The sequence below is a fragment of the Neopsephotus bourkii genome, unplaced genomic scaffold (genome assembly GCF_033783945.1).
Source record: "Neopsephotus bourkii isolate Nb327-2 ecotype Australia unplaced genomic scaffold, CSIRO-AGI_Nbou_v1 NB_1250, whole genome shotgun sequence".
Classification (NCBI taxonomy): Eukaryota; Metazoa; Chordata; class Aves; order Psittaciformes; family Psittacidae; genus Neopsephotus; species Neopsephotus bourkii.
The window spans coordinates 4,109,005-4,136,806 of NW_026901735.1; the positions used below are offsets into that span (position 1 = coordinate 4,109,005).

Consider the following 27,802-nt stretch of genomic DNA (forward strand, 5'->3'; position numbering starts at 1 on the left):
GGAAAGAGGAGGATGGAGATATGCATTTAAGGTGAGATGATCTGCAAAACCGAATGAGCTATAGAACAGACAGGAACAAAACCCAGCAAGGCTGGGGTGGTAGAAACAGTGATTTTTGTCAACTGACACTGAACACCATTAAGCAAAATATATCATCCCAGTAGCCAGCTCTATCACCAAGGACAGCATTGCTTGCTGAGCACTCAGGGCACAGCAATGGAAAACATCAGGACACACACTTCTACAAGTGACAGACTCTGTGGGAGTGCAGAGTCCTCCCCAAACTGAGGATGCTGCCCACTTGCAACAGCGCATATCAAATCAGTATTCAAACCCTTGTGATTTCCAGGGTAGAAGAGCTCATGCAGCCCTGTGCAGCTGTCTGTTGCTGTAGCCTCCAGACCAGCTGATGGTTCCATCAACCTTACCACTATGATGCTCAAAGGCAGTATGAGACATTAACCTCAGGGACACAGCCAGTCTGGGCTGTCACTTGGCCTCAAGCCTGGAAAAGCCTTCGGCTGGTTTTATTTATAGCTATAGCCACAAGGGGATTTAACAGTAAATCTATTCCTGTAGCAAGATAAATTTTAAATAAGTGAAGTCTTCTTTACTTCCTAATTAACAAGAAATAGAGAAAAAAGCCCCTCAGAACATAGTGGTACAGTTCATACAGATTAAATTTCACCAAGAACAGCTGCAGGGAATGTCTTCAGTGTGTGTTTATGTATACCGCTCTCTTGGATGTAAGTAGTAACTTAAGGTTTTACATTTGCTTCAAGTGGAGAGGGAAGTGCCTAAATGGAAGCAGGGAACTTCAGGTATGGCTCAAACAAGCATTTGATGCACAGAAGCAGTTTCCCAACACAAAACACTCAATAAGAAGAGAAAGCAATGCTTTTCAAGAAACTGATTCCCTTCTGGCAAAAGGAAGTGTCCTCTCAGTCACATCAAATATGCCTATGCTATTCATAGATTTATGTTTGCAGACTGGGGCAGCTGTATGGTCACATTTCTCCTAATACATTGTCTCTTTCTCTTGGAGCCATTACTGAACTTAAAATTCCAGCTCTTTCTCCAAGATTTCTGGACACCAAGCAAACAGACACAACTCCACCATGCAGCAAGTGACAACAGGATGTACACTGTAGCTTTCCCAGCATACCAACTGCACATAGACAGGATATCCATATAGCAATTTCTAAAAGCAGAATCATGGAAACTAATTCTACTGATAGATTTAACAACTTGTTTAAATGGTATGATCAACACTGTGTCAGTGGAAGGCAAAGTTAAATATGCTTTTAATATGGCTTAGTTTGATATTTTGCATACTTGGGTCATCTGTAGGGCAGCTTGCTCATGAACTTTTAATCCAGCCTCAAAACTGAATGCAGATAAATATTCCTTTGAGGCCTTGTAGATTTGGAGTAGCTCTGCATACAATGGTATCCTGTCCTCAACAGATAAAACACGTGCACTGTGATGCTGCAATTTAATCACAAATACAGATGGTTGAGACCAAAATCTAGAGACCAGTATCTAGAAAAGACTCACACACTTGTTAAATTAACAACATTTATTTTCATTAAACCAAGACAGATGTTCAAAATTAATACAAGAGAAAAACTCGAGGTGGTTGGCAAGGCGGGAAAAGAATGAACATCATGTATGTTACTTTTATATGCTCAAAAATACTTCTGAATAAAACAATACTGGCACATTGAACTGGCACCTTCCCACAGAACAGAGCCAGCAGAGTTGTCCCTTCTCCTCTAGTCAGTAGTTCTAGGAAAACTAAACACACACACATGCAGGCTGTGACTTTCACAGCAAAGTCTACCATGGGAATCTGGAACAACCCTCTATGAGAAGTCACAGAATGTAGCAAAACACTTACCCTACTGCATTTTCATACCTGGTTGATTTTATAATACTTCTTTCAGCTAACAAGTTTTCCAGTGGTTACTGTAAGTGCTTAAAGCTGCATTACTACTTGCAAACAGGCCTGAGGCATTAATAACGCCTTATCTGATACAGATTAAAACACTCCTGCAAAGTTACCACTCTTGTCTGAACTCAAAGCCATTGAAATCCAGTTTTGTCTGTTGAGTTTGCTACACATTGTGGACAAAACACACAATAAACAACATTCATTTGTAATTGTTTCAATAAAACCCTTCTAACTTGAATGCTGTATTTTCAAGTATTGCTATCCTACGTCTTCTAATGCCTACTGAAAATCCTCAAGAAACAAGACAAAAAGAGCCTGAATGGAGAGAAGAGTGCATTTAAACAATGATCTCCCTCTCCTTACCCCATTCCCACCCTCCCACCCAGGATCTTCCTAACTTGATTCCAAACTCACTATTTATTGTACAGCTGTGGCCTGGAATAAGCTTTCCCTGAGCACTCTTTCTACCTGTTTCAAAAAGTCAGAATATGTTTACTTGAATTCAGCCATTATTATTGCCATTATTGCCACTTTGTTTGTTAATATGAAGTATTTCCTAGACAAGTTATTTCATTTTGGTAGCCCTGGATTTTACACCTATACAAACTTGTATTCTATTGCTCCAAATACAGGATTGAAAGTGCATCTGACTTCTAAACAGTACTATTCAGGCAGGTTTCAGAAAGTAACTAGACCCAAAAGATCTACATGCATAAGTGTTCATAATGATACATCTCCATTGAAAGATGCAGAATTAATAGCATATCTGGTTGGAAATTTAGAGACATGGCATCATTAAAAGAGAGAGAACTGCTTCTTATCCTAGATATCAGAAAGAAACAAAACACTGTATTGTGCAAGAGAAATTTGATATGGAGTGGGAATGAGTATTAATTTCACAAGCAAGCAAGCAAGCGCTTCACGTGCAAGATGCAATACTGCATCATCATGGCATTTCTAGAATCTTTGGAGGTCTAGTCTCTACCTGCTACCCACCTTCACACCAATGGGAGTTGCATGAGATGCAGAAGGAAGCCTCAGAACTGCTTTAAGATTTTGTTTAAACTACTCTAAGGTATTGTCACAGACTTTAAATGCAAATCCCCAAAGGGCTGACCTAAAATGTACCACCAAATACTACAGGATATAAATACATTAGGTAACTTGTGTTCGTGCTGCTGACTGCATTCATAATTCAGTAGTCTTGCTTTTTTCCCTTTTCGGTATTTCTAGCATACTAAAAGGCATATTTATGTCTTCCCCCATAAATAAAGTTAGTCTGATAATTTAACTTTGTAGGTTTATAAAGTATTTTCTATGCAACTTAACACAATACCCCCCAAAAGCAATTAAATTTAAGAAATAGTATATTTACAATTAAAATAAGTACAGACCTTATTGGATTTGCATTCATGTATCACATAAAATAATTTACAAGGCTTAAAGTAATAAATAAGTCACTGGAAAGCTTTCAAGGATGTGCATTCCCCATATAGAGTGCAACAGTTTCAGGAAGCAGTAATGAGTTCTGGCTAAAGGTTGTTTCATGAGTCCTTATGTTGGGCGGCCTTGACCAAAACGGGATTTTGACCTGGATTAAGAACACATAAGAAACACATGGACATTATTACTGCTAGAATTTTAAGTTATTGTCCAGCCAGCTCTGTCTAGTACAGTACTTGAATTTACTTTCACATTAAAATATTCTCATTTTCAAAATCTATTACTGAGAAAGTTGCCTTTCTGCCATGATTCCTGTATCCACAAACTACATATTCATACAGAGGTACACAGCTGAAAAAACTGTGAGTCAAATATCTTCTTTGGAAGTCACTAATTCTACAGGAGGAGAGCCACACATTTTTTTGACCTGTGAGAAATTCCTCTGACATATTTGAAGCTTCAAGCCCATCCCTTAAAAGTTGGTCAGCAGCTCCACTGTAAGCTTCAGCTCAAGAGGCTCACCTGCTAGCCAAATTGTGGCCACTTCTAGGCTCCACAACTGCATGAGATGTGCCAGCTTCGCAGTTCATTTTGCATTACCTATTTAAGGCATAGCAAACCAACAGGCAGTCATGCAGACTTTTTGGTGTTTGGAGTTTTTTAGTTTTGGTTTTTGGAAACAAGGTAAAGAATAGGCTAAAGAATCTTGGCTAACACTTTTTCAGTTATCTGTAATTCCAGTTATCCTCTTTATCAGGGACTGTAGTGATAGGAGGAGGGGTAATGGGTTTAAACTGAAACAGAAGTTCTGGTTGGAGACAAGGAAGTAGTTCTTCCCTGTGAGGGTGCTGAGGTGCTGGCACAGGGTGCCCAGAGAAGCTGTGGCTGCCCCATCCCTGGCAGTGTTCAAGGCCAGGTCGGACAGAGCCTTGGGTGACACGGCCTAGTGTGAAGCATCCCTGCCCATGTCAGTGGTTATAAAGCATTTCTTCCAGCATGGGTGCAAGAGTTTCATTGTCTCAGCTCTAGTTTAATTTGACAAAGGAAGCTTTCACACTGTATCTTTAAACTGCTAGAAGGGATGCAGATTCAAAAAAAGTGTATGAAACAAGATAGACTTTTCTTTAAACACCCACCCCCAACCTGAAATCCATGTTTTGCTTTCTCCTTTTAATTTGAAATTTTACCTGGCGTTCTTCTCAGCGTTGCTTTGTCGTGCACTGGCCTGCGCTGAGGCCTTTATCTGTGCTTCAAGTCTGGAATAAATGCCTCCTGCGTACTGAAGTCACAAAAAAACCCCAAAACAATCAAGTTTTGACACTAATCCAATAAATCAGTGACTCTTCATTAAAAACAATCATTAATATTCAGCAGAACCTGTGGCATACTTTATGTCATTATCACAACCCAGTACTGAAACCTTTTAAACCCACCCTGTTTTCCACACCCAGTTCTTAAAGCCAGTGAACTTTAACTATTAAACTATCTGCCCCCCAAAATGCTTAGAACAAAGTAAAGACTGATAAAACTCAGTTCTGTAGCTTAAGTGTTGAATAGATATTTTGTTAACCAAGGCTTACTTCAATTCTGTAACACACTACATTGTGACAGGACAAATCTTACTTCTTTGCTGTCTTTTGACTTGACTCGATCAAGGTCTCCCATTCTCATTTTTATTAAGTGCCCTGTGATCTCAGACATTCTTCTCTGATCTGTCAGAAATCAGAATATTTAGAACAGAGGTTTTCCTTGCTACTGAATACAAACTGAGACGAATTAGAGGTACACTTTAGTGATGCTGTATTAGTAAAATTAGCTTCCTTTTCAGCTCATATAGAAATCTTGACCAAGGTCCTAGATCCTGACATATAAGGTAACTTCAACAGTGTTATCAGCAGATAGCAGAATGAGCCTGAGGCATTTCACTGAGATAAAAATCTATGGGAATGCTTTTCAAACCAGCAAAAATGAACAAGAGTCTCCTGAGAGATTAAAGAAGGTGGAACAGGCTAATAGATTTCTCAATATTTTTAGTCAGAAAGACTGGGAAAGAGAGAAGTGAATGTTTATCTCTGTTCATCAGTCAACATGGCACAGGGATGCAGGGAATGTTATTCGCATACTTATACAGTTATCAGATGACACAACTGTAATCTCTGCAGGTTATGTGCTGACATTTCAAATAAAGAACATAAACCACTGTCCTGGGTTCAGCAGTAGCAGTTATTTTTTCTCCTTCTTAGTAGCTGGTGCATTGCTGTGTTTTTGACTTTTGGGAACAGCGCTGACAACACCAATGTTTTTAGTTACTGCTCAAATGTTTAGTCTGACCAAGGACTTTCTGAGCCTCATGCTCTGCCAGGGAGGAGGGGAAGATGGGAGGAAGCAGACACAGGACACCTGACCCAAACTAGCCAGAGAGGTATTCCGTACCACAGCACGTTATGCCCAGGATGTAACTGGGAGTTACCCAGAAGGGCTGGCTCACTGCTTGGTCGGGCTGGGTATCAACGGGTGGTATTGTATTCTCGTGCCTTGTTATTTCCCTTATCATTGGTAGCAGCAGTGATTTGTGTTATACTAGGTATACTAGGCTGTTCTTTTCTCAACCCGTGGGAGTTATATTCTTTCCATTCTCCTCCCCATCTCTCCGGAAGTGGGGTGGGGAGGAGAAGGGCGGGAAGTGAGGAAGTGGACTGCATGGCTGACCTGCCGGCAGGGTTTTAACCACGACAACCACAATCACATACACTTATGATGCATATTTTCTTTTTCTCCTGCGTATTTTGATCTCCTTTCCAATGTTTTCCAAGAGATTAGGCTCAAAGCTGCCCATTTATACGATGCATAGTTTCATATAGTACCACAAATATTTTTTTTCTCATGTAGAATAGATGAGATTGGTAATAAATACCAATCAAACACTAAAAGAACATTTTCAAAAGGAGCTCCTTGCTGTATGAATGTACAGTTTGGAAGAGCCTGAGATTACTGGGTGGTTTGGATACAGATTAGCATTAACCTAGTCAAAATCTATTCTATTCCAAATGAGGAGCAACTATTAGTGAAAAAAGTAATAAAATACCCAAACTCCACTGCTATATCTGAGATTAAATTCAACCTAAAGGTTTCTAAGTGCCTATATTTTAAGCAAATTAGCCATTTCTTATATGAAAGAACCATTTTCTTTGCATAATATTAACTTTATGAAAGCTAAACTCATGCAAGAACAGACCATCTTCTCTTTGAGCATCTTGGTTGAATCTTAGTGACCTTGAGGCATCCCATTTGTTCTGCTGCATACTCACACTGGTTAGAAAAGAAAGATGCACACCATGTTATCAGTCGCACTTCACAAAAAGGGATATACTTGAATATGTTCTCAAGAATTTTGAGAATTACTTACATGAATGGAGATGCATCTCGGGAACTTGACTATTAAGGAAAGAAAAAACATGTTAAGTGTGTTTTAAGGACAAGTCCAAAACTTAAGAGAAGTCCTTGTTATTCAAGACAACTTTCACAGCTGTGATTTTACCTTGTCAGATGGCTTCTCCTTTTTCTGAACACTAGGTGAAGAAATCACTTTCTTTGGGTGCTTGTAGGACTTCTTTAATTTCTCCTTTCTCCCTGCTAATTGAAAAAACATCTACTCATACCATCACAGACACTTAGAATTTCTTAGCTACACAGCTACACAAGGATTTTTTTCACCTCTCGATTCCTTTACATACAGAGTAAATGAACAGGCTATTTTCCTTTTGTTGCTGTTGCAGGCAGACTAATACACACAGATTACTCAAATGCTTTCCTATGAGAAGTGTACAGGAGCTCAAGCACGTATTTAAAATGCAGGGTGGTTACACATAACAGCACATTTTTTCTACTGTGAAGTTAAAAGTACACATAAAAGCTACATCTTTGGATGCATTAATTCAATCACCAAGCTGACTGATATGAGACCAAACAAGTTTAATTCAAGCTACAAAAAACGTTCATTCTTATTTTAAACAAACTGGTACACTCCAAACCCTTTGAGTCAAGGCCAAACAAAGAACTGCCTCTGTTCAAGCGACTCATTAGTAGGGTGGAAAGGAGAAACTAGGAGGCAAAAAAAGAACAATCTTTTTAGATCATAGAGAGCTTATCTTCAAAGCAGACACAGTTCTAGCCACATTTACCATTCATTCCACTATGTAACCAGAAGGATATTCTGCAAAATCATCATTGTGTAGTTATGTGAAACTGCATAAAAACACTTGATAGTGTTTCCTGCAAAACACGCCCTTAATCAACTCTGAGGACACGTGGGACATGAACAGTTGCAGCCTGTCTTGTTTGCCAGTGATTTTGATGGCACTGAGCAGTGGGGTAATTTGTATCCAAACACAGAAAGAATAGAAATAAAAATCAAGTAACATTTATTTTTAAAATGCCTAATGTTTAAAATCTGCTTACAGAAGAATTCTGCTGCCTCGAATCCCTATCTCTAAATTTCCAGGCAGATGACTGGAGAGACTTGCTGTACCTGGTTTCCTGCATATTTCTTCTTCATCCCCCACTTCATCCTCAGTGACCTCTGATCCAGTGGTGTACTCCTCTTCTTCAGATAACAATGACTGCTGCTTCTAATTGACAGGAGGAGAGGGCCACAAATTACAAGTGAGGCTTGATTCCTATTAAATGACACATTAAATCTTTCTTGAAGGAGCTGTCTTCAGCACACTTAGGTCCAAGAATGTGATTCTCAAATGTTTAGAAGGTACTTTCATAGTACCTTCATAGAATGGTTTGGGCTGGAAAGGAACTTAAGATCATCCAGTTCCAACCCCGCTGCCATGGGCAGGGACACCCCACACTAAACCATGCCACTCAATGCTCTGTCCAACCTGGCCTTGAACACTGCCAGGGATGGAGCATTAACCACTTCTTTGGGCAACCTCTTCCAATGCCTCACTTTTATTTATAGAATCATAGACTCATAGAATAGTTAGGGTTGGAAAGGACCTTAAGATCGTCAAGTTCCAACCCCCCCTGCCATGGGCAGGGACACCTCGCTCTAAATCATATTACCCAAGGCCTCGTCCAACCTGGCCTTGAACACTGCCAGGGATGGAGCATTCAGAACATCCCTGGGCAACCCATTCCAGAGCTTCACCACCCTCACAGGAAAGAATTTCCTCCTTATATCCAATCTAAAGTTTCCCTGTTTAAGTTTTAACTCATCACCCCTTGTCCTGTCACTACAGTCCCTAATGAAGAGTCCCTCCCCAGCATCCCTATAGGCCCCCTTCAGATCCTGGAAGGCTGCTATGAGGTCTCCACGCAGCCTTCTCTCCTCCAGGCTGAACAGCCCCAACTTTCTCAGCTGATCTTCATATGGGAGGTGCTCCAATCCCCTGATCATTCTCGTGGCCCTCCTCTGGACTTGTTCCAACAGTTCCATGTCCTTTTTATGTTGAGGACACCAGAACTGTACACAATACTATGTGGCACCCAAGTGGTCAAACATTGGAAAAGGTGGCCAGGGAGGCTGCAGAATCTCCATCTTCAGATATTCAAGATCTGAGTGGGTATAATGCTGAGAAAAGTAGTATAGCTTTGAAGTTGACTCTAACTTCAAAGCCCTGCTTTTAGTTTGACGAAATACTTAAGATGACCACCAGAGATCCCTTCCAACCTGTATTATTGTATGAATGAGTGTTTAATATCCAATGCATTGCTTGGCTATACTGTTTCCCTAGTTAATAAGAAAATTTCTGGTAGCAAATGTCTGAACTAGCCACATAATCATAGAACACAGGAAACTACAAGCTTATGAAAGGTTCTATTGAGGTTTGCTCCATTTTGCAAATTGCCTGAGGTTGCTGAGATACTCAGTAATTAAACACCACAAAGCATGTATATCACAGTGCACTACAAACACACACAGATTATGTACACCACAGCTATCTGCATAAACGATTTATTGTAAGTTGGGCTGGAGTATCTGGTTGGCCTTTTTGTGAGCTCACCCTGATACCTAAAATGTCTATTTCTTTCTTATATCTCTGTGCATCATCATAACCTATGGGTTCCAATATTGCAACAGGGCACAGTGAATAGTTCCTATCAGTATAGAATAATTAAATTATTAAGGAATGTTTTTACACGGAGAGCAGACTTACTATAGGACATCAGGAACATCAGACTGCAACACAAATCCTCAAGTGAGAGGAAAACTCCTGCTCCCTATCATTTTTATATATATATAAATAGTAACTCAGATGACATCATATTCTACTGCTAGAATGACTCCCCATTCTCTGCATTTAGTTAGGCCTTCATCTCTGACAAAAGATCTTTTGCAACAAAGCAGTAGCATAAAGAGGACACGAAGCATCTCAGACAAGCCATCAGAAACAGACACTCAAAGGTTCTGGTTTTGATGATTTACATCTGTCAGCCTAACAATCAAGATCTGACACATGCAGTGCTGGTCTATTGGTTTTTGTCATGTATTAAAACATTTTAACAGAATTTTTAATTCTTGTTAAGCACTGAAGTAGCACTTCACACATACTTTCTTCCAAAAAGCGTTGCTAAAATGCAACTTCCAAATTAATGCAAAAGTAAGAAAATACATTTCCAACCGTAATTATTCTATGATTTTCCAGACGATTCACTAGAAAACAAGGCAAAAATCCAAGCTAGTTCTCTACCAAGTGCAGAAGAGCACATATTTAAGCTTATGAACAAAATATTTTACTAACCAGTTGTAAAGTCCAGTTCTTCAGAGAAAGAAACTGTAGTCACAGAGAGAGAAAGACACAGTAAGTTAAAGAACTAATAGTAATCTGAATAGAAGAAAGTGAGTGGAATTCTAAAAACAGGAGTGGTGTGTTACAGTACAGCAAGCTACACTTGTAACCCCCAAAAGGCCTAATCCCATCTTTAACCAGGAATTTTGGTGGAAAGACTAACCTCAATCAGGTTGTGAAACACTGACTGGTTAAAATGGAGTGAATTCAGTCATGTTTTCATATGTCAAACCTTAGCACTAGAAATATTTACAGCTTGTTTCAATCCAAAAGCAGTCCAGGGCAGGGAGGGATACTTATGTGCCAGACTGTCAGGGAGTTTAAATTTAACAGCCTCCCACATTTGTTGCAGGAGAGCTTCAGATACTCTGAAATTCTCATGGAATCAGCAGCACTGTGCTACCATCAGGATCCTTGAGCTACCATTACTCCATGATAGGTGCAGAACTTCAAGAACTCATCTTTGCATGAAAGCTCTCTTTAAACCAGAGGTAGTTATTGTAAACAGCCTCCTTAAACTTGCCTTAGAGAGTACCTCTGTTGTTCTGATATACACATATCAACATACATGCATCATAGTTCTGGAAAGTAAAATCTTTCACATCTTGTGGGGCAGGGAGAAACCAAATCCAAGCCCAAAACACACCCTTACACCCCCCAAAAAACCCCAAACAATCAAAACACAATCCAAGTTACTGTTTTATTTATCGACTTGCAGGAGTCATGTGGACATCCCCAGCCACATCAGCAGACACAACAAAGGCAGCAATTATTTAAATATTGCTATGTGATGTATTTCAAAGTATGACTGAATCTTTTTTATCAAAAGCTGCCTACTGAATTCTTCAAAGTAAGAATTACCATTACCAGGGAAAAAAAAAAGGGGGGGGGGAAAGACAAAACCCCCAACATTAGCACTCACAGCATTGATTTCTCCAGTTTTGGGACCCCACGGCGTGTTTGGTTCTACAAGCACATCACATTCAATGCTTTTTTCATCACCGAGCCCAATCCCAGAATCGCTTAAAGAGAAAGATGTGAAATCAAAACAAATCTTGCACTTTAGAATCAGTCCCTCTTCACTCATCATGCATGAAGAGAGAAGACAGACCTCCAAATCAGCCACAGAATATTTTTATAACAATCCATTAAAATATAAAGAAAAGAGTGAATACTTATGGAGGATGAGTGACCAAAAGCCTGCTTAATATGAAAAAGGAAAAAATACTTCTTCTTTTTCCAATTTCTAACATAGCAATTAAAACTAAGTTACCTTTACAAAGCCCTACGTCTTGTTTTAAAATGGGAGAGAAATCAAAAGTAATGTGCATGTGTTAAGTGTTGAAGGCTGTTATTTCAGTAACACAATACATTGTTCTTACCTATTCTCATCCTTAGTGAAAGGAACAACAATAACATCTCTATGATTAAGCAGATCATTCAGTATTTTAGTAGCCTGAGATGGCAAAGCATCCCCATCTCTATTTTCTGAAGGTAAATCAACCGTGTGATCCCTCACTTTGCAGCCCTGCAATACACATACACACATACTTGACTTAATGGGAAGAACTGATTTCATAACTGCAATTAAAAGAAGTTCAGCTTTTTAACTCTTGTGCACCAAGGTCCCAGCCTGCAACAATTTACAATACTTATTTTGGAGAGGATCTATTTTCATAACACACTGTTACCCCTATCCCCTCCATGCCTGACGCTCTTTTCAAAGTGAATTAGTATTGAAGTACCTTTGGGAGAGTTGTAGGATCAAATCGAAGTACTTTTTGGTTACAACAGGGATATACTCCTGTCCCAGTTGAGCCCAGAGCACTTGCTACACCTGGATAAAGAACTGACTGCGAATGGTACTGGCAATGGGAGAATTCAGTGCACAGGAAAGACTACATTAGAATAAAAAGAGAGAGAAAGAGAGGAGAGTTTACCTATGGAAGTCAGTTTTGCATTATAAAGAACATATACCAAGCTTTATTGCCATATATTTCCCAAACTGCTTTAGTCCCTGCCTCACCCCACAACAAGCCATCTACAAACAAGTCAAAGCGGAAAATGTACTAACTTGGTTACATCTTGAGCAAGTCAACCAATTGACAGTCCCCCACAGACGCCAGTAAACATCCCTCCAAGATTTCAATTCCTCATGAAGGCCAATTAAATACTCATGGACTTCCCAGGTTTTGTCTCTGAAAAAACAAGAGGTCAAGTTGCATATGGAGTCATAACTGTGTTGTGAACCTGCATCAGAAAGGCGAGGTGGAGAAGGAGCAGAACAACATGTGCTCCACTGGTGAATAGCAACAGAAGAGTTTAGAATAGGAAGGATACAATGTGGAACAATCATCATTAAATTCAGACCCTGAAGAAGAGCCTAAATTGTTTGACAGCACCCTAGACTTACTAATATCAAAGAATTATAGCTTGATTCATCTCAAGCTCCATATACTGCAAATTTATAAGCCAAGATAAATATTAAGCTTTTTGGAAATCAGGAGAATCAGTAAACCAGAGGAAAACCCAATACCCAGAGCAGAAGATACCAAATACGCACACACAAACAAGTTCAGTCATACTGCAGCTTTTTCTCTTTAAAGTAATAAATATGCTGTGCACCAGAGGCTAAGTACTGCAAATTTATTTATTTTTAAAGCTAACATTACCTGTTTCTATGTATCTGCAACACAACAGCAATTACTCAGTGAAGAATTAAAGTTTGAAAATACAAGACCAAGTCTTTTTGATAAATACATGTATCTGAGGCTTCTAGTCTTAAGTACATAGACTTTGTCCCTAGTGATTAAATGACACATGCTTCTTTACAGAACATGCACTTACACTGGTGCGTATTATCTTCAGAAAGAGCAGAATCTCTTTTCCTACAGTTTTAAGCCCTGGCCTGAACTGATTTTTATTGTATATACATCTATCCTAGACAAAGCAAGCAGTACTTCCAACTGGAAGTTAGTTCCAGGCACCACTAGAGGACCAATAAACATAAACCTATTTTTAAAATCATTAAAGGTAGGCATGTATTAGCTCATAAGCCTGAATTCATTAGTGGCCAATGTCACTTCACCCAAGAAACTGTAAACGGATTCTGTGTAGAAAAGCAGTCACAAGTACCACAAGGCAAATAATTAGAACCTAAATAATCCTTTGACTAACTTTAAACCCTGTATATTTATATGCTAGGAATTGCACAGCAGCTACATACAGTCAGCTTAACTGAAGTAATACAATTAATGACTTTTACGTGGCTAATCACCAATGATCCTCATAGGTCAGGGCAGGGCCAAAAGATGTAATTCTGTTTAGACTGGTTAGGCAAAGCTTAGGCCACACCTTGGAATTCCTGGTGGGAGGTAACACTAAATACATGTTACCTGGGGAGCTGATACTGAACTGTGCATTGATTGTTCTGAATGAAATGGATTGGATGAGAATGGTCTCTTGTTACATATTTCCCCTCATCCTTCCTTAAAGGTGGCATGTAAGGACAGAGGGAACTGCAGCTGATCACACACTGATCTTTGTTAAGAAGAGAATCCAGCTGTTCACAAACATGGATCAAATAGAATTGAATTAAACTGTAGTTGACTAGTAGTGATAGTAGTTTTACTGTAGTGATAGGACAAGGGGTAATGGGTTAAAACTTAAACAGGGGAAGTTTAGATTGGATATAAGGAGGAAATTCTTTCCTGTTAGGGTGGTGAGGCACTGGAATGGGTTGCCCAAGGAGGTTGTGAATGCTCCACCCCTGGCAGTGTTCAAGGCCAGGTTGGACGAGGCCTTGGGCGATACGGTTTAGAGTGAGGTGTCCCTGCCCATGGCAGGGGGGTTGGAACTTGATGATCTTAAGGTCCTTTCCAACCCTGACCATTCTATGATTCTATGAAACATTTGTGCCAAGCGAATTTGCCATACATACAGAATAGGTCCTTGGAAGCTCCTCTGACAAACACTTTAGAACTGGCAAAGTTTATTTATAGTAGTCTTCAAGCAGGCTGAGTTTTTGATTTGACAGCATAAAGTCAGTCTAGAAAATACTCTCCAGCCTTTCTTTGCTGGCAGAGGTGGATCTATCATTCAATAATAAACCTGGTAGAAATGCAGCCTTTAATTTAATTTGTCTGTCATCAGTTACACATATTTTAAACCCCTTTGATGAAGGAATTAGCTGAGTATTTTCTGTTTAAGGCAGTACAACCTAAAATAGCCCTCCCAGTAACCATGGCTGTAATTTCTCCACTTCCATTCTATCTGTGACTTCCTTTTGTAATGTATCTGGTAATTCCTAAACACACAGTATTTTGTAAAGTCACACAAAATCACAGAGTTGAAGAAACATGCTTTTTCAATATACGTATATTCACTACCTTATGTGAACATAGACAATATTCCCATGTTGATCTATGTTGATTTTTCCCGGTACACAAGGAATTCTTCTTTCAGTTTCTTTAGTTAGCAGCTTTTTACATAAACAACACCTAGATCATAAAAAACCAAATGTAAGTGCTGGAGTAAGAGCAGGATTTCAAAAACACAGGGACTGCCTTTGCAACTGAAGTAGCAATATAAAAAGGCCTTACCTGTACAATGTTGCTGCACTGCCTCGAGAATCTGGATTTACATACTCTGGATCAAAGAGCCTCTCAATCTTCTTGCAGAAAAGTTTACTATTAATGACAGTAACACAGCTTACCCATTAGAAAACACTGAAAATTGTTTTATGTAGAGTGAGACTAACAAATATATTCTGATAAGCAAAGTCACCATATTTCTCTCAGAATAATAATCTCTTTTAATACAATTTTCCTTTAAACTAATCTGTGTGGATAACTGGATCCTGACCTGTCATCTCTTATTTTCACACAGATGTGAAGAATAAGATCCCTTGATTTTTTTCCTTTCATTATGTTGCTTGCCAATAAAAACTGCCAGCTTCTACTTTGACTAAAAGACCTTCTATTAATGAGTGTTTCTGTGAAATTACATTTAACTTTAATGCTAAAAATTATAATGTCTTTATCCCTGCTGATTAAAATCCTCTCTTACTTTCACCTTGCTTGTCTGCCAGTCTGCACTCCAAGAATTGGCCCTTACCTTGATACTAGGCTGGAGCCATTACCTATGAAATAGTATACCATCACAACTACTCAGCCTTCCAGCCACCCTAAATTCTAAGTCTAAACATCAGACTTCACAGGATGCTGAAGCCAAATCATTCTCTACAAATTAGGAGCATGTCATCCCATAAAGAGTTCCTTACCCTAATCCTGGCTCCCATGCAAGAGTTCATGAATAATTTGTGCATGCCACAGTCTTTAGTGTGGCCTTTCCTTTTGCTCATATCCCATAAGAAGGCCTTTCCTTTTGCTCATAATTTTAATATACAATTCTGGATTAATTTCACAATATTCTGTGTATTACAGGGAAAACGTTACCTCTTAAATTTGTCTCTTTTGTCCTTCAGCTCTTCCACTTCATTGTGCGTGAAGAGGTCAGCAATGTGAGTAACAAGATTAGCATTGATACAATTCATGTTGCATGGTGTGGCTACAATAGCATTCATATTTTTGTGACAGTAATGAATACATTTTTCTACCTAGGAAAAATGGAAACATTAAACTAATTTTAAAGAATTCCAGACAAAGCTCTCCCAGAAGGATTTACCAATTGCTTGAAGACTTTTAGTTTATAGAGTGTGGTGTTTTGGAAAACTATTTTGGTTCAACTTATACTTAAGAAACAAATCTCAGATTTGTCTAAAGGACACTGAATTAAGAGGACTCTGAGTTAGCTTATATTCTCCTCCAAAAGGTTTTTACAGATCAAAACACAACTCAACAAATGTTTCATACTCAACAAGTGGTACTTTCCAACATCTTGCAAAAAGAGAAGCACAGCACACATCATACGTAGTACTGCCTGTATCTCAACTATGCTTACTGCATATTTAATTGTGGTTCACCCCAGTGAGAGAACTGTTGACAAACATTTTAACAAGCAAGTCAGTAGATATTACTTGTACAGAGCTGGAGAACTAGATCCTAAAAGGCAGATGTGTCTTCAGTGTAGAAAGGATATAACCCAAAGGTATTCATTGATTTAATAATCTTTTTTTGATCAAACATCTCAGAAGTTGGATACTGATGTGACTCTAGATCAGTCGTCAAAAGCAAATCCAAGACCCACTATCACATTTGCATATAACATAGTGTAAGTCTTTTTGCATTGAGAATCTGCAAATATCAGACTGCTGCACTCAACTAGAAATCTGAAAATGTTCTCATTGCGTCAACTCCTTCTGTAACAGCCAAAGCAAAAGAAAAAAGTTCTTCAGACACCTCTTAATTAACCATGCCCTTGTGGAAGAGAATCTTTCTTTATACTTACTAATGAATCCATCTTCAAAAACTCAGAGGAAATAAGAATTGAGATGACATTTGATGGTTCTAAAAGGCAACAAAAAAAAGGGGGGTTTTACATTAGTTCTTTTGATAATTTCGTATTACATCCCTCCCTCTGCATATTTAGTATCTGTTTTAAGTATTATTTTACTGATCACCCCGCCATTCCCAGTATGTAGAGAATTTTCTACCTTAAGAAATGTAGTTTTGGCTTGTCAATTAGGTGGCCAGAGTACAACTATAGCAAATTGGAACTTACAAAAACTGTAAAAGGTGGCTTCATAAGTATATAATGACTAAACAATTACACTATTAGACTACCTTCCTTCTATAGCCATCATATCCAGCTAAGATTTTGCTTAACATGCCTTTTGCACTGCAAGTCATAACTCTATTCTCTTCTTTGTTTGTATGCTTAAAAAATGGCAGCAAAGGCTCCTGAAAAGATTTAAAACTTGCTTTAAATTCATAAAGGCGAAAGTCCTACCATCGTATCAGACTGCATTGAAATTTTAGACAATATTGCAATTGTATCAATGGGGAGCAGCAGGGAAACAAAACCAAACCCAAGCATCACCAGTATTTTAAAACTGTTATTCTGCTGTTGTTCAGAAGAGGTCTAAAGAAGCTCAATTAAAACCCTCTCATCCCAAAATATATTAGACCTTTTTCACTGCTGTAACTATCAGGATATTTCCTCAGAACTACCACTGATGACAAGTTGGAGACATCTGCTATTATGACCAGAGGATCTCTGTTGCAACACTTCCCTAACAAAGGCCAAGTTTCTGTGCAACAGTTAGAAACAAATAGGCTGGGGCTGAACTGTACAAAAATCATTAATTTTCCATGATCTACACACTTCCTTTTACCTAAAGTAGGCATTTCATTAGCTTCAGAATCCTTAGTGTTCCTTTTAACGTATCTTATCAACCAGTCGAAGATGTGAACGTCACAATGCACTGAAATGTCCACCTCTTCCCAGCGCTGCGCATCCACAGAGAGATATTCAGCAAAGTATTTCATTTCTGAAATCAAAAGGTCACGAGGACACACAAAATCTTCTTTGAGGTTTTTTGCTTCGTCGCACACATGGATCACCATATTTGGCCTCAAAAAGAAAACAAACCACAAACCAAATTAGGACCATTAGCCAACTAGACCACCAAAACCCATCAACAAAGATCTCATCTCCAAATCTGTATCACACACTGCAACACTGATGTCACTAACAGGTTTTTATTAACAGAAGGAAAACAAATTACAGTTATTAACTATTAACACAAAATATTGACAGGAGCTTTGTCTGATGGCATTGTCAGGTGAAAAACACAGATGCATATCATCCAACACATGATCAGTGTGATTTAATTGTTAAGGGACCAGAAAAGGCAAATCTCCAGCTTCAAGCCCCAGTTTTGTCACCAGTTTGTTATGGGATACTACCTGAATTACATGGAGAATTTATTTGTTCCACCCTTTTAATTTTCCTGTGAAAAAAAGGCAGATATATATGCCTAAGTTACTGAGGTACCAAGGACAATAACAGCATACAACAGCAATTCTCATCTGCAGCAATTAAAACTGTTTTATTATATATTAAAATGCCTATTTCTTACAAAAAGGTCAAAGCTAAAATCAGCAAATGCTGGCTCTTTCAAGCACACACTTTATTCTATGTGTACTTGTATAATATGAAAAACAGGTATCAGTATGAAAAACGGTGATGTTCATCACTGCTATTTCAATTCACAGGAAAATTTTTTATTTGCACTTTTCATTTTCAGCTTTCTTTTCCTGCTTTTACATGGGACAAATCCATGTTCAAAGAACATTTTTTTTTAATTAAAATGTTACTGAGCATCAATCTTGTTTCATTTCTTTTTTAAATCGGGTTAGGTTTCCCATTCTCACAACAGCAGTGATCAATCACTCACAGGAACATTGTGGACAGATTTATAAATGAGTTCTCCCTATTGCACATAAGTAATTCCCAAACCAACCCCTAGTATTTCTATAGCAATGCAAGGTTCCAAGGTGTCTTACATTGTTTATTAGGATGTTCCCAGCTGTTTTCTTTCTGGTAATAGAAAAGTATGAGCAATTTAGACATCTTTCTGTCAATTCTATAACCCCCTAGATAAACACACATATCTTACCCCTGGCTTTCATCAGTGCTTTCTCCACCTTTATGCACAGGACCTTTCTCAGATTCTGATGAACAATTCCTTGTGGAGGTTGTGCTGGGCCTTCCTTAAATGTAAGGGGAAAAGGCACATTAGAACAAAAATGCCTGACCTTTTTTAGTCCATCATCTTGGAAACACAACTGAAGTGCAGCTTTCATGGTGGAGCAATGTTACACAACCAGCAACAAATCTGCTGCCAACCAGGCTACTAAGCTAACCCAAATTCCTGCTCTGAATGCCATGCACTGGGAACTCAGACCAGCTGCATTGCCAGGTTGCCCAGACACTTGGCTGCAAACCCGGATTGGTTCTGTTTCTATACAGAGCAGTAAGATTCAGAGTCTTCAGAATTTCCTTCCAGGAAAGCAATCCGTTCCTCTAGCTCTCCTTCTCTGCTTTGTGGGACATGGGTCTTGTGGGAAGCTTTACCATCAGGATATAACAACTTGAGATTAACTCTGCTTCTTATCCATAGTGTTAGGTTTGGAAATCAGTTCCTTCAAGACAGAAGCCTCTCAAGATGTGTTTTTGCTAAGTTTCCCAAACATGTGGCTTAAAGCAGAGTATATACAACAATGCTCAAAGAAAGCAGACCGTGGAACTTGTCTTGTCCTAGACAGGTAACTTATTCTAGGAATAAAGGTCAGCTGTGCTTCAGTTCAAACAGGTTATCTTCACAAATGCACTACAAGCAGTACAACATGGACACAAAACCCAGTGAAGTCTAGCAGATCCAGTCACCAAACCCAGTGAGTTCTGGGTCGAGGGTTAAGACAACCCCAGCAGACATTTGAATAACATTTCCAAGAGTAATGGATTGCTGCAATCTGAAACATCAATAACCATGCTTATAAAACAGAAAGTTCATTATCTGTTTTAAATAATGGAAGGGCACATATTGTCTTCCATGATGAAAACATGCAAGGTCATGATTTTCCATGATTACTCTCTACTCTCAAATTTATAGGGAAGAAGTTCCAGAGGCATCTTCTCCCTCTACTGTAATGTACAAGGCTGTACTCTTCTGAAAAAGACTAAGATAGACCTCTTCATCTTGTGGCTAAATAACTATACCAGACAGAGACTAAAAATTATCTAGAAGCTGTATACAGTTCAGAACACAGTAGTTATGCCCCTCAGGAAAGCAAAGCTATCACACTAGAAGCAGAACAAAACTTTCCCCCAAGATACAGCCCAAGGCATTGCAGATTTAAGCCTTAGTAAGGCCATAATAGCAGTAACACAGTTAATAAAGGGGATAGATTTACTAGAGGGACCCTAGAAAAAGCTTGGCAGCCATTTCACTGCAGGCAGATGACCCCTGCTAGCATTAAGACAGCTGCAGTGGGAGATCTAAACCAGATTTTGAATGTGAAATAAGGCGAGTATTTAAAAGGAAGGTGGGAAAATGTATGAGAGAGTTCTGTCTGTAAATATTAAGGAGCTTACCTTGAACACATTGAAGTTATTTATTAAAGAAATAATGCTGACAAGAGTATGAAGTACAGACAAATTAACAGGGACGTCTGAACTTCACCATACATTTCTTGCTATCATTTTTTTGTTCCAGAGAATATAGATTGACTTCCGGAATTAGGAATAAACACTTTGGGTAAAAGGCTATTCCATACACTTGTTTACTGCCATAATAAGCATTCAGAGGTATTTAACAGCAGTTAGCCATATAATTAGCAAGTAATAAATGAGCTTTTGTAACTCCGCCAAAACCAGAATCCAGCTCAAAATTCATTTGGTCTGATTGCTTTTTCTTGCTGTTACTCATGTCTAGAAACAAATCCAAATGGGCCCAAATTTCTTGATCCCAACAATAAGCAGATGTGAATAAATCCACTAGGAAGTAATTAAGCATAAAAAAACATTTACAAATAGGCTTTTCTCAAATCCCCAATTCTGAAAGATAAAGTACCTCACAAATATTAAGGTGAGTCCACTCAAGCCTGTGAGAAAAAGATTAATTATCCTAATTTCATATCAGCGAATTACACATAAACAGTGAAAATAATTTATCTAAAGCTACAAAGAAAACAGAACAAAATGTTAGGCCAGGATCTTGTAATAGGAAACATTAGGGTACTTAAATGCATTAATACTTACTATATGTATTACACTATTAAAAAGGAAACATGCACTAACTGCCTATGACAACTCAATTAGAATTCTATGAGCAGTTAGCTTGTTAACTGCCCACTGGGAAGCTACTAATCTTTTAAGTAGCCACCCATGGGTGCAAGAGGCACTTATTCCATACTGTGCATGTAACAAGGACATAATTGAAAGCTGATTGGAAGCATTTTCAGTCTAGATACTCCATATAGAGTTTTCAAACATCATCTCTTATTGAAAGCATTTTCTTTGTTCTCCAGCAAAGGTCAAACAGCTGGGTTTCTTCTGCAAAGAGAACAGTTACTAGGAAGCTGTAGCACTGTGAAGGACATTGAAACCGAACACTTTGTTTCAACACTTCACTGTCATTTTAATTTTTAACACAGAAATTGCTTACTCATTAATGAAGCAAATTTCTCATGCAACATATTTATCAAGTCCTACAAGGCACTGAAAACATCTCACTCTACAATGAAAAATCAGAGAATAACTATGACACAGCGAATTATAACTGCTTACAGCAGAAGTACTTTAGAAAATGTTAACATTTAGTTGTGCTGTGACTGAAATACAGCTATTAGGGCTGGCCCTCTTCTGCCAAATTATTACTGGAACAGATAATTGACTAAGGCATATTATATGTCATTGCAAGACTGTCTTGCAGCAAAAAAGTAGCTCCTCTATGTTCTCCTATGTAGTCATCTTGTCATCAAGCTGCATGGCAAACACAGAGCTTTTAGCTGGGAGAGAAGGGTCAGACCTCAAGGGATCACCTTCTCAGCTTTCTGCAGATTTTCTACACAACTTCCTGGTTATTTTAATAACACAGCTCAATGTGATTGCAAATAGCTGTAAGTTTAGCTGTACAACACCGGGGATACAAAATAGGAGAGTAATTCCCTTCCCCACCAAAATACTAAAACAGAAGATTCAGTGTAAGGATTTATGCCTTTGGGAAGGACAAACTATTAAAACGCCCAAACAAACATTGATTCTTAAGCTGAAGTAACTGAAAGTGACCTCATGTATGCATTATATTTATACTGGACTTTTTCATAGGCTATTCCTGGGTGAACTTATCACTCAGGACACAAAAGCATGCACATACTGATAATAATCCAAGCCAACATAGTTCAGAATGACTAAAAACATACCAGTTATAGTAATGGAATCCTGCCCAATAGCAGGCTCCTGAAACTCTGTCTGTGTATCGAGCAAGGAGGACTTGATGTATGTAGCTAAAGTTTCCACAGGACTCCCACCAGCAGCCATCAGGGGATTAAACTGGTTGTCAACGGGTGAACTTCCACTGCTTTTTAGTTCATCAAACCTTTTTGCACACTGTCACAAGATTAAATGATAGGATAATGAAGCAGTAGCTTTCAGTACATTTTTAATAACTATAATTTGATACAAATATTGTATTTCATGTCTTCTGCATGTGAACAGTTACTGATATTAAACTTTCAATGCTTCCTACTTGGTTAGTGGTATCAGGAAAGTACAAAAATATACACTAGAATAAGTAATATTTACCATAATTAAATACACTAACAGAAAGAGGAAAAAATAAGATAGAACCCGTTTCAATCTGTACTTCCTTAAACCCTGTGAGTTTAAGCCTGATCTGAAAAGGGGAAAGTCATGGGGAGAGTTTCAATTCTCATTCTGCAGCTAGTTCTTTTACCATAAACACTGTCAAATATTATTAAAAGTAGTTAAAGTAATTGGTTCATAATTATTATTCTTTTACTTTCTGACCTCCACTCTGATTTGGACAAAAGGGACTGGTGATTTCCACTGCACTTCTGTTAACTTCCCATTCCTTGTTTTGACGAACTAGGAAGTCTTTCAATTTTGTACATTTTAACTCATACAATGACAATCACATCTTTGGCTCAGCAGAATCCTACACACAGGTAATTTACACATGCAAGTAAATCTACTTAATTCCAGAGGTAACCCTCCTGTGACTCAGCTTATCAGGCTCCATTCAAGCAGCAGTTTTATGTACTTATTTTGGATTGAGCTAACTGACATTGCTGAATCCTACCTGTCCCTTTGGGAGAGGTACACACAGTGACATCCTCCTGATACTAATGTAGTGCCTCAGATTTGTTACCATGCCAGTCTTCTATATATAGCCGATACAAAAGCACAGGTATACATTTACTTAATTGCTTTAAATGGGGACTCCACATATGAGAGGCACTTTGTTCTTTTAAAACAGAGTAATCAGACAGGTACTAAGCAATCATATTACCTTAATTAATATGAGGAGAGAGCTCACCAATATTTTAGACGTATTTATTTGCTTAATGTGCACAGTATCATCTGCAAACTGAAATGTAAATAGGACAGATCCCTCCTTCAAGAGCTTTGCCAAGCAGTTGAAAGCCCTGTAACATTCCACAATGTTACATTTCTACTCCCAATCAGTCACTTTTATGTTCTAAATACAAGGTTACACTGATGCCCAATAGCAATGTTATAAATGTGAGCTGACACATTTGATTATGTTTGCAAGAAAGTAAAGATCACTGGCTTGTTTGCTTCCAGCTTTGCTGACTCACAAGGGCAAAACACATTTTTCTCTTACCTTATATCCCCTCAGAAATGAAAAACTAAAAATCGTTATTAAAAATTATCAATTAAGCATTTCACCACGAAATTCAGCAATCCAGAAAGACTAAGTGCATGGAGGTACTAACCCTAGTTAACCTACAGTTAATTCCAACTCTATTCCAACTAAAGAAAGGAAACTCCACAACTTGCAGGACCAAGCGAGAGGCAACTGCACTTTTAGCTACTTAATGGAGATCTGTAACTCATGCTTCCTCAGGATTGTAATGACAAGCATATAAAGTTATCAGGTTTGCTAGTAAGTATACTACAACCTACATGAGGTTAGTGAGCACCGCCATCCTTCCCATGGAAATTCTATGTCATTTGAAGTATGTTAGCACAACTACTTTTTAATTTCACTGTTTAATTAATATTTTTCAGTAATTTTTGTTCTTACTCTACATGAGTCCTAATGAAATAAAATGCAGAACATGTTTAACTTCAGTGTTCAGGCTTTGAATTCTTTTATGAGTAACTTCACCTCTTTGGATGTATATCCTGGAACTAGCCTTGCCACACTGTCCCAGTTGATAGGCTGTGGAACACCAATGAGGGAACACAGGATCATGTCCAACACCATTTGATTGTTGTCATATGGGAAGTTGTTGTTTTCTGAAAATCCACGACTCATCTTTGGCTACTTAAGCCTAGAAGAGAAAAATGTTATTAGCAAGTCTCTCTGCATGCTCTGCTAAAGCTTCATCTATATTTACTGCAGCACTCCATAAATAACTATGGGAAAAGCTCACCACAGCATTACAGTCAAGTAGTAATGCTTCATTTGACAGCATTTATATATTCATATCTGCATCCTCAGAACCCTGGGGATGTGCAAAACATACTAAAACCAACTTAACAGCAGCAGGCATTACCCATCACCATTCCTTTGAGCTGTCTGTTTCCAGGAGGGATTCACACCACTGAGCCCTCCAATACAAAAAAAAAGGCTTCCCACTATCTCAGAATAAACAGCCAAACAGCCTGTACTACAGGGGGATATTTATTAAGGTCTCTTCCAACCCAAACCATTCTAGGAATCTAGGATTTTAATTTACATTTACTTACATTCAAATACACTTGTCTGTCCCCACAAACTTTCTAGTGCTCAACTCTGGTTTCCCCTTGCTCTGTATTTGTTTTGCCGTTCTGACTTCCTCTATAAAGAGCCAACCCAGCTAAGGGCCATCAATACTACTCTGGAGCCAGGTAACACAGCACTTGGTGTCTTTCAGCTCTCCTCCTAAAGACATGACTTTAGAGCTGTTCTAAGGCACTCAGAACTCCTGATTAGCTGGGATTATCAGGGCAAAACCCTTTATTCTTTCAACTTCAAGTTCAACATCAGAGCAAAGCATATAAGGACAGCAGTGAACACCTTAAAGAAAAAGAACCCACAGCTCTCTCAATGTGAGACAAGTTTGGGTGGTTTTCTTTCCTTTTTCAAAATTGATTTAACGCATAGCACTGTGGAACACAGTAAAGGTTCACAGCCAAAGAGCTTAGGAAGGTCTTGCCTTTGGAAAGCACCTTGGACATTTCCCAAAGTGCCTTGCACAAAGTACCTGGGAACAAAAAACCTAGAACCCACCAAGACAATTCTTAGGCTCCATGTATTTGTAAGATTAAAAGCAGAAAAAAGGCCACAAATAAAACACAGAAGACAAGTCTAATACAAAATGTCACACCATTTTACCAGTTCTAAATGAAACCTATTGCAAAACATTTTAAACAGCCAGTTTTAAAGAACAAGGGTCCTTCACAGACAATACAAGCCCAAATTTCCAGCTGACAGATGCCACTATGAGGTAAAGGCAGATCAGTCCCTGACCCCTCAATCCTTACCCTGACTGTATTATCAAGTGGTGCCACTGTGGCAATTCTACAGTGGAGACATCTCACTGTCTGTGCACAGACAGATGTCAGCATTGATTATATCTGAGCACTGAACATCTACCATAACCGCTGCTATGAAAAGAAAGAACTGGGCCAGAACAGGTCAGCACCAGTGGCAAACCCGAGTGGTTATAAAATACGAAGCTGACTTCTTGGGCTACCTTGTATGCAAGTAGCAGCTGGTTTAAAACTATGTTTGAGTGAGTTAAGTAAACGAAGGAGTATCAGAATCCCCTGGTCTTGCACCATAAAATACATTTAATCAAAGTGAAATTACCAGTACTGTCGATATTCCATGCATCACTGTTTTAAGAACTAGTTCTACAGTAATATTTTACTGAGTAATCAAATTAAAAAAGAAAAGCAGCTATAATTTCAAGGGAGATCTTTTGTTGTGAGTTGTCACAAACACATCAGCACTGTGGAGCATGAAGCAACCCAACCATGAAGGGATGACAGGTACTCTAAAATGTAATGACACATTCAGAGGTGAAACCTTTGTCTCAAATATTATTTGCTTATTCTGTGCACTAAAATACAGTTCTATGTATGCTTATTGCTGCAAAGATGAATGAAGGCCACTCCTCTTTGTGGCTTTTCACATGATATTTAACATTTGCCTTTTTGTCCTTTAGGAAACCCTGTCAGAACTATAAAGACACACAGAGGATTCAGTCCCATGCAAGAATGGTGCACCCCATCAGAAGAGCAATGTAAAGCCTTTAATAAATCATATTGTTAAGAGAGAGAAGGCAACTTGTAGAGATCCCCTCCAGTTTGTTACTGTAAGTAAAGCTCGGGTTAACCCTTTCCTCGGCAATGGAAACCGGACTGAAAAAAGTTATTTAATTCTGAATAACTCCTTTCAGAGGCACAATACAGAGATACATGACAATAGGAATTTTTATTAAGACCTAAAATCCTAAATTACAGTAGTGTAAAATATTCTCAACCCCTTAACATCTCATGAAACTGACGTGATTTAAACGAAGTGTTAATTCATCATGCAGGAAGTTGGTTTACATTATGGAAACATGCTACCTCACATAACACTGATTCATTTCCTCATTTAAAGAGAAGAAACAGCCTGAAAATGAGGAATTGCCATCCCCTTGCAGGTGCATAACCTGCAGGAAGGTGAAGATGGTGGGATGGGCACGAGGTTTCATGCAGAACCCTTAAATGCGAGGAAGTGATGGTGCAGAATGAGGTGGGGGAGAGGAACAGCACCAACTTTGTAGTTTCCCCACATACGAGACAAAATAAACGTTAAAATGAGGTATTTAAGCAAAACAACTTGAACAATCAGCCCAGTTTGGGGGGAAGATCCTACAAGTGCAGGCAGCCCCCTCATGCAGCACCGTCCCGGCGGGAGCCCCCCTCAGCCATAGGGACCCCACCAGCCGCCCCGAGAGAGCCCCCAGCAGCTGCCGGGCACCGGCCCCGGTCAGGGGCACTGAGGGGACAAGAAGAGGAGGGGACACCCAGCACAGCGCTCCGCGGCTGCAGGAAGCTCTCCCGCTGCCCCCGGGCAGGGTTACCTGGCGGGCTCCCAGGCGAGGGGCACAGCGGCGGGGCTGGCAGCGGCTCCTCCTCACGGCGTGACGGCCGCCGGCGCAGGCAGCGGGACGGGACAAGCGCCACGCCAGGCGCCCGGCGGAGCGAAGCGCGGCCGCTCCCGCTGAGGGACCCCGGCGGAGCCCGCCTGGGTGTCCTCAGCGCGGCGGAACCCCCGGGGCCGGGCCGCCCCGTCCCTCCCTGCCGTGCCCGGAGCGCGGCAGCCGGGCGCTCCCTCACACACACGCCGCCACCGCCCAGCACCACCCTCCCGGGGAGCGCTGTGAGGGGAGCGGCAGCCGCCAATCAGCGCCGGGAGAGTGCCGAGACCCCGCCCCATCCCGCCGGGCAGAGCCAATGGGAAGGCCGGAAGGGCAGGGAGGGTAATGCGGGCGCCAGCGCCGTGGTGCGGCGGCGGCCCCGCCTTGTCGCAGTGCAGCGGCAGCGCCGCGCCCCCTCCCGGCGTCCGGTAACCTAGCAACGCCCCGCGCGGGGCTCTCCCCGCCTCCGCGTGACGTAGCCGTGACGTCAGGCTGCGCCTCGGCGACGTCATCACCGTGCGGTGACGTAAACGAGCCTCCGCCTGTGCTCCAGTCCCCACTGACGGGATGTGGGGAGGGATAAGGACCAAGAATGAGTCTCAAGATACAAGCACATCAAATAAATTCAGCAAAGACGCGGAGCCTTAATTTAAGCTTCCCCGAGGTTTTCAGCTGATACCTGAGGCAATAAAAGCAGTAACAGAATATCCAGCTTACAGAGGATGCACAAAAGCCTGGCACCAGGAGCTGTCCCA

At 39.8% G+C, this 27,802-nt stretch overlaps 1 protein-coding gene across 5 annotated transcripts; it reads right to left on the reverse strand.

The window, feature by feature from the left end:
* Positions 1 to 1,561: 1,561 nt before the first annotated feature.
* Positions 1,562 to 27,129, reverse strand: SANBR (SANT and BTB domain regulator of CSR). 5 transcript variants are annotated; one of them, XM_061364849.1, is made up of 21 exons: positions 26,991 to 27,129; positions 24,038 to 24,203; positions 22,086 to 22,272; positions 18,779 to 18,872; positions 17,492 to 17,730; positions 16,606 to 16,664; positions 15,654 to 15,814; positions 14,799 to 14,885; positions 14,586 to 14,696; positions 12,272 to 12,395; positions 11,943 to 12,095; positions 11,580 to 11,725; positions 11,120 to 11,219; positions 10,150 to 10,182; positions 7,926 to 8,025; positions 6,936 to 7,027; positions 6,804 to 6,832; positions 6,633 to 6,706; positions 5,021 to 5,109; positions 4,585 to 4,676; positions 1,562 to 3,545 (listed from the first exon to the last, which is right to left on the reverse strand). In XM_061364849.1, the coding sequence occupies exons 2-21, from the start codon at positions 24,185 to 24,187 to the stop codon at positions 3,509 to 3,511; spliced, it is 2,157 nt and encodes a 718-aa protein (XP_061220833.1). In that variant the 5' UTR covers positions 24,188 to 24,203; positions 26,991 to 27,129; the 3' UTR covers positions 1,562 to 3,508. The 5 variants fall into 5 exon arrangements, 3 of the variants coding, with proteins under 3 accessions (XP_061220833.1, XP_061220832.1, XP_061220835.1); XM_061364848.1 differs by having other exon boundaries at positions 6,936 to 7,030; XM_061364851.1 differs by lacking the exon at positions 10,150 to 10,182 and having other exon boundaries at positions 6,936 to 7,030.
* Between the last annotated feature and the right edge of the window lie 673 nt (positions 27,130 to 27,802).